Consider the following 12,407-nt stretch of genomic DNA (forward strand, 5'->3'; position numbering starts at 1 on the left):
ACACTGCATTTAAAACCCCATTCAACCCTGTGGATACACTGCATTTAAAACCCCGTTCAACCCTGTGGATACACTGCATTTAAAACCCCGTTCAACCCTGTGGATACACTGCATTTAAAACCCCATTCAACCATGTGGATACACTGCATTTAAAACCCCATTCAACCCTGTGGATACACTGCATTTAAAACCCCATTCAACCCTGTGGATACACTGCATTTAAAACCCCATTCAACCCCATGGATCCACTGCATTTAAAACCCCATTCAACCCCGTGGATACACTGCATTTAAAACCCCATTCAACCATGTGGATCCACTGCATTTAAAACCCCATTCAACCCCATGGATCCACTGCATTTAAAACCCCTTTCAACCCTGTGGATACACTGCATTTAAAACCCCATTCAACCCTGTGGATCCACTGCATTTAAAACCCCATTCAACCCTGTGGATACACTGCATTTAAAACCCCATTCAACCCTGTGGATCCACTGCATTTAAAACCCCATTCAACCCTGTGGATACACTGCATTTAAAACCCCATTCAACCCAATGGATACACTGCATTTAAAACCCCATTCAACCCCATGGATACACTGCATTTAAAACCCCATTCAACCCCATGGATCCACTGCATTTAAAACCCCATTCAACCCCATGGATCCACTGCATTTAAAACCCCATTCAACCCAATGGATACACTGCATTTAAAACCCCATTCAACCCCATGGATACACTGCATTTAAAACCCCATTCAACCCCGTGGATCCACTGCATTTAAAACCCCATTCAACCCCGTGGATCCACTGCATTTAAAACCATCCAGGACAACACAACAGAAGGAGAACAACACATGTGGTCCTCTTGTTCAGGCTGGCAGGTAAAGTGTGACAACAATTATGTTCTCAATGTTCATTAACCAATTCAATTAAACTACTCAAGTCTGCAAAATCAGGATTCGTAAGATACTGATTGAAATTAAACAGACGGAGGCCCAGCTAAAATAGTCAATAAGGTTTATTCCCGGGGAACGTTCTGGTCTGTGAACAAAGCAATTCATTTTATACTGGCTTCTCACGCACACATATTCACACTAACATAAGCACACAATGTCCTGCTACCCAGCCGACAAAGATTAGGGGAATCCGTGAGACTTACTCCCCCTCCCCATCAAGATAGGGAGACCGAGACCCTGGGACGTACTCTCAGTGACCCCAGCCAAGGTCGGCACCAAATCTTGGACAGACAGTCTGTTTTTAAGATGCTATTATAGACATATTGTACAGACTATGGTTATACATAATTCTAATAAATTTCATACGATTATATGGCTTCAGGGTGGAATATTCTAGTCATTCATATAAATTCCATCAACATAAAGGCTTACTGATACATAAAATATATGACAATAAAATGGCTGCGTTTACACAGACAGACCAATTCAGATGTTTTGTCCAAAAGAGCTGATCTGATTGTTCCAAATTGGTGAAAAGTATCAGAATTGGGCTGCCTGTGTAAAGGCAGTATCAATCCGGGCTTTACCTTTGAAACGGTGCTGTTGAAGACCAGTTGGTTGTTCCTCCTCCTCCTCACCAGCGTGTTCTCTTTAGGCTCCACCCACACAGTCAGCATTGGCTGCTGGACCACGTACAGGCTACGCCCACTCACCTTTATACTACGCCCACCCCTGGAAAAACATTCATTTATTAAGATATATCACACTATCTGGTTTATATTATTCACAGACCGACAGGCCCACCTGGTCGAGACCGACCGACAGGCCCACCTGGTCGAGACCGACCGACAGGCCCACCTGGTCGAGACCGACCGACAGGCCCACCTGGTCGAGACCGACCGACAGGCCCACCTGCCCTGTTCCCCATCTACTGCCCTATTCCCCATCTACTACCCTATTCCCCATCTACTACCCTATTCCCCATCTACTGCCCTATTCCCCATCTACTGCCCTATTCCCCATCTACTACCCTATTCCCTATCTACTTCCCTATTCCCCATCCACTGCCCTATTCCCCATCCACTGCCCTATTCCCCATCCACAGCCCTGTTCCCCATCTACTGCCCTATTCCCCATCTACTACCCTATTCCCCATCCACTGCCCTAATCCCCATCCACTGCCCTATTCCCCATCCACAGCCCTGTTCCCCATCTACTGCCCTGTTCCCCATCTACTGCCCTATTCCCCATCTACTGCCCTGTTCCCCATCTACTGCAATATCCACTGCCCTATTCCCTATCTACTGCCCTATTCCCCATCCACTGCCCTATTCCCCATCCACTGCCCTATTCCCCATCCACTGCCCTATTCCCCGTCTACTGCCCTACTCCCCATCTACTTCCCTATTCCCCGTCTACTGCCCTATTCCCCATCTGCTGCCCTATTCCCCATCCACAGCCATATTCCCCATCTACTGCCCTGTTCCCAATCTACTGCCCTATTCCCCATCTACTGCCCTGTTCCCCATCTACTGCCCTATTCCCCATCTACTGCCCTATTCCCCATCTACTGCCCTATTCCCCATCCACTGCCCTATTCTTCATCTACTGCCCTATTCCCCATCCACTGCCCTATTCTTCATCTACTGCCCTATTCCCCATCTACTGCAATATCGACTGCCCTATTCCCCATCTACTACCCTATTCCCCACCCACTGCCCTACTCCCCACCCACTGCCCTACTCCCCATCTACTTCCCTATTCCCCGTCTACTGCCCTATTCCCCATCTGCTGCCCTATTCCCCATCCACAGCCCTATTCCCCATCTACTGCCCTGTTCCCAATCTACTGCCCTATTCCCCATCTACTGCCCTGTTCCCCATCTACTGCCCTATTCCCCATCTACTGCGCTATTCCCCATCTACTGCCCTATTCCCCATCCACTGCCCTATTCTTCATCTACTGCCCTATTCCCCATCCACTGCCCTATTCTTCATCTACTGCCCTATTCCCCATCTACTGCAATATCGACTGCCCTATTCCCCATCTACTACCCTATTCCCCACCCACTGCCCTACTCCCCACCCACTGCCCTACTCCCCATCTACTGCCCTATTCCCCATCCACTGCCCTATTCCCCGTCTACTGCCCCATCTACTTCCCTATTCCCCATCCACTGCCCTATTCCCCATCCACTGCCCTATTCCCCATCCACTGCCCTATTCTTCATCTACTGCCCTATTCCCCATCCACTGCCCTATTCTTCATCTACTGCCCTATTCCCTATCTACTGCAATATCGACTGCCCTATTCCCCATCTACTACCCTAATCCCCACCCACTGCCCTACTCCCCACCCACTGCCCTACTCCCCATCTACTGCCCTATTCCCCATCCACTGCCCTATTCCCCGTCTACTGCCCCATCTACTTCCCTATTCCCCATCCACTGCCCTATTCCCCATCCACTGCCCTATTCCCCATCCACTGCCCTATTCCCCATCCACTGCCCTATTCCCCGTCTACTGCCCTACTCCCCATCTACTTCCCTATTCCCCGTCTACTGCCCTATTCCCCATCCACTGCCCTATTCCCCATCCACTGCCCTACTCCCCACCCACTGCCCTACTCCCCACCCACTGCCCTACTCCCCACCCACAGCCCTACTCCCCATCTACTGCCCTATTCCCCATCTACTGCCCTATTCCCCATCCACTGCCCTACTCCCCACCCACTGCCCTACTCCCCATCCACTGCCCCATTGCCCATCCACTGCCATATTCCCCATCTACTGCCCTATTCCCTATCTACTGCCATATTCCCCATCTACTGCCCTATTCCCCATCTACTGCCCTATTCCCCATCCACTGCCCTATTCCCTATCTACTGCCCTATTCCCCATCCACTGCCCCATTCCCCATCCACTGCCCCATTGCCCATCCACTGCCCTATTCCCTATCTACTGCCCTATTCCCCATCCACTGCCATATTCCCCATCTACAGCCCTATTCCCTATCTACTGCCCTATTCCCCATCCACTGCCCTATTCCCTATCTACTGCCCTATTCCCCATCCACTGCCCTATTCCCTATCTACTACACTATTCCCCATCCACTGCCCTATTCCCCATCTACTGCCCTATTCCCCATCTACTACCCTATTCCCTATCTACTTCCCTATTCCCCATCCACTGCCCTATTCCCCATCCACAGCCCTGTTCCCCATCCACAGCCCTGTTCCCCATCTACTGCCCTATTCCCCATCTACTACCCTATTCCCCATCCACTGCCCTATTCCCCATCCACTGCCCTATTCCCCATCCACAGCCCTGTTCCCTATCTACTGCCCTGTTCCCCATCTACTGCCCTATTCCCCATCTACTGCCCTGTTCCCCATCTACTGCCCTATTCCCCATCTACTGCAATATCCACTGCCCTATTCCCAATCTACTGCCCTATTCCCCATCTACTGCAATATCCACTGCCCTATTCCCAATCTACTGCCCTATTCCCAATCTACTGCCCTATTCCCCATCTACTGCCCTGTTCCCCATCTACTGCCCTATTCCCCATCTACTGCCCTATTCCCCATCTGCTGCCCTATTCCCCATCCACAGCCCTATTCCCCATCTACTGCCCTGTTCCCAATCTACTGCCCTATTCCCCATCTACTGCCCTGTTCCCCATCTACTGCCCTATTCCCCATCTACTGCCCTATTCCCCATCTACTGCCCTATTCCCCATCCACTGCCCTATTCTTCATCTACTGCCCTATTCCCCATCCACTGCCCTATTCTTCATCTACTGCCCTATTCCCCATCTACTGCAATATCGACTGCCCTATTCCCCATCTACTACCCTATTCCCCACCCACTGCCCTACTCCCCACCCACTGCCCTACTCCCCATCTACTGCCCTATTCCCCATCCACTGCCCTATTCCCCGTCTACTGCCCCATCTACTTCCCTATTCCCCATCCACTGCCCTATTCCCCATCCACTGCCCTATTCCCCATCCACTGCCCTATTCTTCATCTACTGCCCTATTCCCCATCCACTGCCCTATTCTTCATCTACTGCCCTATTCCCCATCCACTGCCCTATTCTTCATCTACTGCCCTATTCCCCATCTACTGCAATATCGACTGCCCTATTCCCCATCTACTACCCTATTCCCCACCCACTGCCCTACTCCCCACCCACTGCCCTACTCCCCATCTACTGCCCTATTCCCCATCCACTGCCCTATTCCCCGTCTACTGCCCCATCTACTTCCCTATTCCCCATCCACTGCCCTATTCCCCATCCACTGCCCTATTCCCCATCCACTGCCCTATTCCCCATCCACTGCCCTATTCCCCGTCTACTGCCCTACTCCCCATCTACTTCCCTATTCCCCGTCTACTGCCCTATTCCCCATCCACTGCCCTATTCCCCGTCTACTGCCCTACTCCCCACCCACTGCCCTATTCCCCATCTACTGCCCTGTTCCCCATCTACTGCCCTATTCCCCATCTACTGAAATATCCACGGCCCTATTCTCCATCTACTGCCCTATTCCCCATCTACTGCCCTATTCCCCATCTACTGCAATATCTACTGCCCTATTCCCCATCTACTGCCCTATTCCCCATCCACTGCCCTATTCCCCACCCACTGCCCTACTCCCCACCCACTGCCCTACTCCCCACCCACTGCCCTACTCCCCACCCACAGCCCTACTCCCCATCTACTGCCCTATTCCCCATCTACTGCCCTATTCCCCATCCACTGCCCTACTCCCCACCCACTGCCCTACTCCCCTCCCACTGCCCCATTGCCCATCCACTGCCATATTCCCCATCTACTGCCATATTCCCCATCTACTGCCCTATTCCCTATCTACTGCCATATTCCCCATCTACTGCCCTATTCCCTATCTACTGCCCTATTCCCCATCCACTGCCCTATTCCCTATCTACTGCCCTATTCCCCATCCACTGCCCCATTCCCCATCCACTGCTCCATTGCCCATCCACTGCCCTATTCCCTATCTACTGCCCTATTCCCCATCCACTGCCATATTCCCCATCTACTGCCCTATTCCCCATCTACTGCCCTATTCCCCATCCACTGCCCTATTCCCTATCTACTGCCCTATTCCCCATCCACTGCCCTATTCCCTATCTACTACACTATTCCCCATCCACTGCCCTATTCCCCATCTACTGCCCTATTCCCCACCCACTGCCCTACTCCCCACCCACTGCCCTACTCCCCATCTACTGCCCTATTCCCCATCCACTGCCCTATTCCCCGTCCACTGCCCCATCTACTTCCCTATTCCCCATCCACTGCCCTATTCCCCATCCACTGCCCTATTCCCCATCCACTGCCCTATTCCCCATCCACTGCCCTATTCCCCGTCTACTGCCCTACTCCCCATCTACTTCCCTATTCCCCGTCTACTGCCCTATTCCCCATCCACTGCCCTATTCCCTATCTACTACCCTATTCCCCATCCACTGCCCTATTCCCCATCTACTGCCCTATTCCCTATCTACTGCCCTATTCCCCATCCACTGCCCTATTCCCTATCTACTGCCCTATTCCCCATCCACTGCCCTATTCCCTACCTACTGCCCTATTCCCCATCCACTGCCCTATTCCCCATCCAATGCCCTATTCCCTATCTACTGCCCTGTTCCCCGTCCACTGCCCTATTCCCTATCTACTGCCCTATTCCCCACCCACTGCCCTACTCCCCACCCACTGCCCTACTCCCCATCTACTGCCCTATTCCCCATCCACTGCCCTATTCCCCGTCTACTGCCCCATCTACTTCCCTATTCCCCATCCACTGCCCTATTCCCCATCCACTGCCCTATTCCCCATCCACTGCCCTATTCCCCATCCACTGCCCTATTCCCCGTCTACTGCCCTACTCCCCATCTACTTCCCTATTCCCCGTCTACTGCCCTATTCCCCATCCACTGCCCTATTCCCCGTCTACTGCCCTACTCCCCACCCACTGCCCTATTCCCCATCTACTGCCCTGTTCCCCATCTACTGCCCTATTCCCCATCTACTGAAATATCCACGGCCCTATTCTCCATCTACTGCCCTATTCCCCATCTACTGCCCTATTCCCCATCTACTGCCCTATCTCCCACCCTCTTCCCCATCTACTGCCCTATTCCCCATCCACTGCCCTATTCCCCACCCACTGCCCTACTCCCCACCCACTGCCCTACTCCCCACCCACTGCCCTACTCCCCACCCACTGCCCTACTCCCCACCCACAGCCCTACTCCCCATCTACTGCCCTATTCCCCATCTACTGCCCTATTCCCCATCCACTGCCCTACTCCCCACCCACTGCCCTACTCCCCACCCACTGCCCCATTGCCCATCCACTGCCATATTCCCCATCTACTGCCATATTCCCCATCTACTGCCCTATTCCCTATCTACTGCCATATTCCCCATCTACTGCCCTATTCCCTATCTACTGCCCTATTCCCCATCCACTGCCCTATTCCCTATCTACTGCCCTATTCCCCATCCACTGCCCCATTCCCCATCCACTGCCCCATTGCCCATCCACTGCCCTATTCCCTATCTACTGCCCTATTCCCCATCCACTGCCATATTCCCTATCTACTGCCCTATTCCCCATCCACTGCCCTATTCCCTATCTACTGCCCTATTCCCCATCCACTGCCCTATTCCCTATCTACTACACTATTCCCCATCCACTGCCCTATTCCCTATCTACTGCCCTATTCCCCATCCACTGCCCTATTCCCTATCTACTACCCTATTCCCCATCCACTGCCCTATTCCCCATCTACTGCCCTATTCCCTATCTACTGCCCTATTCCCCATCCACTGCCCTATTCCCTATCTACTGCCCTATTCCCCATCCACTGCCCTATTCCCTACCTACTGCCCTATTCCCCATCCACTGCCCTATTCCCCATCCAATGCCCTATTCCCTATCTACTGCCCTGTTCCCCGTCCACTGCCCTATTCCCTATCTACTACCCTATTCCCCATCCACTGCCCTATTCCCCATCTACTGCCCTATTCCCTATCTACTGCCCTATTCCCCATCCACTGCCCTATTCCCCATCTACTGCCCTATTCCCCATCCACTGCCCTATTCCCTATCTACTGCCCTATTCCCCATCCACTGCCCTATTCCCTATCTACTGCCCTATTCCCCATCCACTGCCCTATTCCCTATCTACTGCCCTACTCCCCATCAACTGCCCCATCTATTGCCCCATTCCCAATCTACTGCCCCATATACTGCCCTATTCCCCATCGAGTGCCCCATTTAGTGCCCTATTCTCCATCTACTGCCCCATTACCCATCTACTGCCCCATCAAATGCCCTATTCCCCATCTACTGCCCCATCTACTGCCCCATTGCCCATCTACTGCCCCATTGCCCATCTACTGCCCCATTGCCCATCCACTGCCCTATTCCCTATCTACTGCCCCATTACCCATCTACTGCCCCATCAAATGCCCTATTCCCCATCTACTGCCCTATTCCCCATCGACTGCCCCATCTACTGCCCCATTGCCCATCTACTGCCCCATTGCCCATCTACTGCCAATCTACTGCCCCATTTCACACCTACTGCCCTATTCCCCATCTACTGCCATATCTACTGCTCTACTCCCCATGAACTGCCCAAGCTACAGCCCTATTCCCCATCTACTGCCCCATTTATTGCCCATCTATTGCCCCATTCCCAATCTACTGCCCCATATATTGCCCTATTCCCCATCTACTGCCCCATTAGCCATCTAGTGCCCCATTACCCATCTACTGCCCCATCAAATGCCATATTCCCCACATACTGCCCTATTCAGCATCGACTGCCCTATTCCCCATCTACTTCCCTATTCCCCATCTACTGCCCTATTCCCCATCCACAGCCCTATTCCCCATCGACTGCCCTATTCCCCATCTACTGCCCCATCTACTTCCCTATTCCCCCTCTATAGCCCGATTCCCCATCCACAGCCCTATTCCCCATCTACTGCCCCATCTACTACCCTATTCCCCATCTACTACCATATTCCCCATCTACTGCCCCATCTACTGCCCTATTCCCCATCTACTGCCCTATTCCCCATCTACTGCCCTATTCCCCATCTACTGCCCTATTCCCCATCTACTGCCCTATTCCCCATCTACTACCCTATTCCCCATCTACTGCCCTATTCCCCATCTACTGCCCTATTCCCCATCTACTGCCCTATTCCCCATCTACTGCCCTATTCCCCATCTACTGCCCTATTCCCCATCTACTGCCCTATTCCCCATCTACTGCCCTATTCCCCATCTACTGCCCTATTCCCCATCTACTGCCCTATTCCCCATCTATTGCCCTATTCCCCATCTACTGCCCCATTCCCCATCTATTGCCCTATTCCCCATCTACTACCCTATTCCCTATCTAGTGCACTACTTTTGACCAGCGTTGATAGAGCACTCTATGGGGAATAGGGAACACTATATGGGGAATGGGGAATAGGGAACACTATATGGGGAATAGGGAACACTATATGGGGAATAGGGAACACTACATGGGGAATAGGGAACACTATATAGGGAATAGGAAACACTATATGGGGAATAGGGAACACTATATGGGGAATAGGGAACACTATATGGGGAATAGGGAACACTATATGGGGAATAGGAAACACTATATAGGGAATAGGAAACACTATATGGGGAATAGGGAACACTATATGGGGAATAGGGAACACTATATGGGGAATAGGGAACACTATATGGGGAATAGGGAACACTATATGGGGAATAGGGAACACTATATGGGGAATAGGGAACACTATATAGGGAATAGGGAACACTATATGGGGAATAGGGAACACTATATGGGGAATAGGGAACACTATATGGGGAATAGGGAACACTATATGGGGAATAGGGAACACTATATGGGGAATAGGGAACACTATATGGGGAATAGGGAACACTATATGGGGAATAGGGAACACTATATGGGGAATAGGGAACACTATATGGGGAATAGGGAACACTATATAGAGAATAGAGTACACTATATAGGGAATAGGGAACACTATATAGGGAATAGGGGACACTATATGGGGAATAGGGAACACTATATAGGGAATAGGGAACACTATATGGGGAATAGGGAACACTATATGGGGAATAGGGAACACTATATAGAGAATAGGAAGCACTATATAGGGAATAGGGAACACTATATAGAGAATAGGAAACACTATATGGGGAATAGGGAACACTATATAGAGAATAGAGTACACTATATAGGGGATAGGGAACACTATATAGGGAATAGGGAACACTATATAGGGAACACTATATAGGGGAGAGGGAACACTATATGGGGAATAGGGAACACTATATAGGGGATAGGGAACACTATATAGGGAATAGGGAACACTATATGGGGAATAGGGAACACTATATAGGGAATAGGGAACACTATATAGGGAATAGGGAACACTATATAGGGAATAGGGAACACTATATAGGGAATAGGGAACACTATATGGGGAATAGGGAACACTATATAGAGAATAGGGTACACTATATAGGGAATAGGGAACACTATATAGGGGATAGGAAACACTATATAAGGGAGAGGGAACACTATGTAGGGGATAGGAAACACTATATAAGGGAGAGGGAACACTATATAGAGAATAGGGAACACTATATAGGGAATAGGGAACACTATATGGGGAATAGGGAACACTATATAGAGAATAGGGAACACTATATAGGGAACACTATATAGGGAATAGGGAACACTATATGGGGAATAGGGAACACTATATAGGGGATAGGGAACACTATATAGGGAATAGGGAACACTATATGGGGAATAGGGAACACTATATGGGGAATAGGGAACACTATATAGAGAATAGGGAACACTATATAGGGAATAGGGAACACTATATAGGGAATAAGGAACACTATATGGGGAATAGGGAACACTATATAGAGAATAGGGAACACTATATGGGGAATAGGGAACACTATATAGAGAATAGGGAACACTATATAGGGAATAGGGAACACTATATAGGGGATAGGAAACACTATATAAGGGAGAGGGAACACTATATGGGGAATAGGGAACACTATATGGGGAATAGGGAACACTATATGGGGAATAGGGAACACTATATGGGGAATAGGGAACACTATATAGGGGACACTATGTAGGGGACACTATATAGGGGATAGGAAACACTATATAGGGAACACTATATAGGGAACACTATATAGGGGACACTATATAGGGGACACTATATAGGGAATAGGGAACACTATATAGGGAATAGGGAACACTATATAGAGAATAGGGTACACTATATAGGGAATAGGGAACACTATATAGGGGATAGGGAACACTATATAGGGAATAGGGAACACTATATAGAGAATAGGGTACACTATATAGAGAATAGGGTACACTATATGGGGAATAAGTCGCTCTGGATAAGAGCGTCTGCTAAATGACTTAAATGTAATGAATAGGGGGCCATTTGGGACACATTCTGTTCTCCAATAAGTGTTCCTCACTCGTAGAAGCTCTCAGCAGGCGATGCTGCGGTGATGACAGGGTCCTCCATGTAGTGAAACACCTGCCCAGGTACGCTCCTCTCTGCCTTCCCAAACAACACCCTCACTGTCAGCTCTGCTGTCTGGTTACTGGGGCTGGTCCTGCATACCAGGTGAGTCCCATTTACCTCCTCAACACTGAGGAAGAGGAGAGAGAGGAAGAGGAGAGGAGAGAGAGAGTTATCATTATGGTGTCTGTCTGGTTACTGGGGCTGGTCCTGTATACCAGGTGAGTCCCATTCACCTCCTCAACACTGAGGAAGAGGAGAGAGAGAGAGTTATCATTATGGTGTCTGTCTGGTTACTGGGGCTGGTCCTGCATACCAGGTGAGTCCCATTCACCTCCTCAACACTGAGGAAGAGGAGAGAGAGAGAGTTATCATTATGGTGTCTGTCTGGTTACTGGGGCTGGTCCTGCATACCAGGTGAGTCCCATTCACCTCCTCAACACTGAGGAAGAGGAGAGAGAGGAGAGAGAGAGGAAGAGGAGAGAGAGACAGAGCGTTATCATTATGGTGTCTGTCTGGTTACTGGGGCTGGTCCTGTACCAGGTGAGTAGATTCATTTCAACACTGAGGAAGAGGGTTGAGAGAGGAAGAGTAGATGTATTTACATTATGGTGTCTGTCTGGTTACTGGGGCTGGTCCTGTAACCAGGTAGATCCCATTCACCTCCTCAACATGTAGCAGGGTTGTTGTAATAGTAGATGGGAGGGAGGGAGGTAGGGAGGGTTGTTGTAGGGAGGGAGGTAGGCAGGCAGGCAGGCAGGCAGGCAGGCAGGTTGCAGGTAATAGTAGGATGTAGGC

General features: G+C 50.4%; 1 protein-coding gene across 1 annotated transcript in view; it reads right to left on the reverse strand.

Moving 5' to 3' along the window:
• The window catches only part of LOC127912602 (plexin-B1-like), a 62,448-nt gene that overhangs the window by 49,980 nt on the left and 61 nt on the right, over positions 1-12,407 (reverse strand). The window contains exons 2-3 of the mRNA XM_052482619.1: positions 11,563-11,739; positions 1,545-1,689 (exon numbers count right to left, since the gene is read on the reverse strand). Of these exons, the coding sequence (XP_052338579.1) occupies positions 1,545-1,689; positions 11,563-11,612 (195 nt within the window). The 5' untranslated portion in view covers positions 11,613-11,739. The remainder of the gene's footprint in view (positions 1-1,544; positions 1,690-11,562; positions 11,740-12,407) is intronic.

This window comes from Oncorhynchus keta, chromosome 27 (assembly GCF_023373465.1).
Source record: "Oncorhynchus keta strain PuntledgeMale-10-30-2019 chromosome 27, Oket_V2, whole genome shotgun sequence".
NCBI lineage: Eukaryota > Metazoa > Chordata > Actinopteri > Salmoniformes > Salmonidae > Oncorhynchus > Oncorhynchus keta.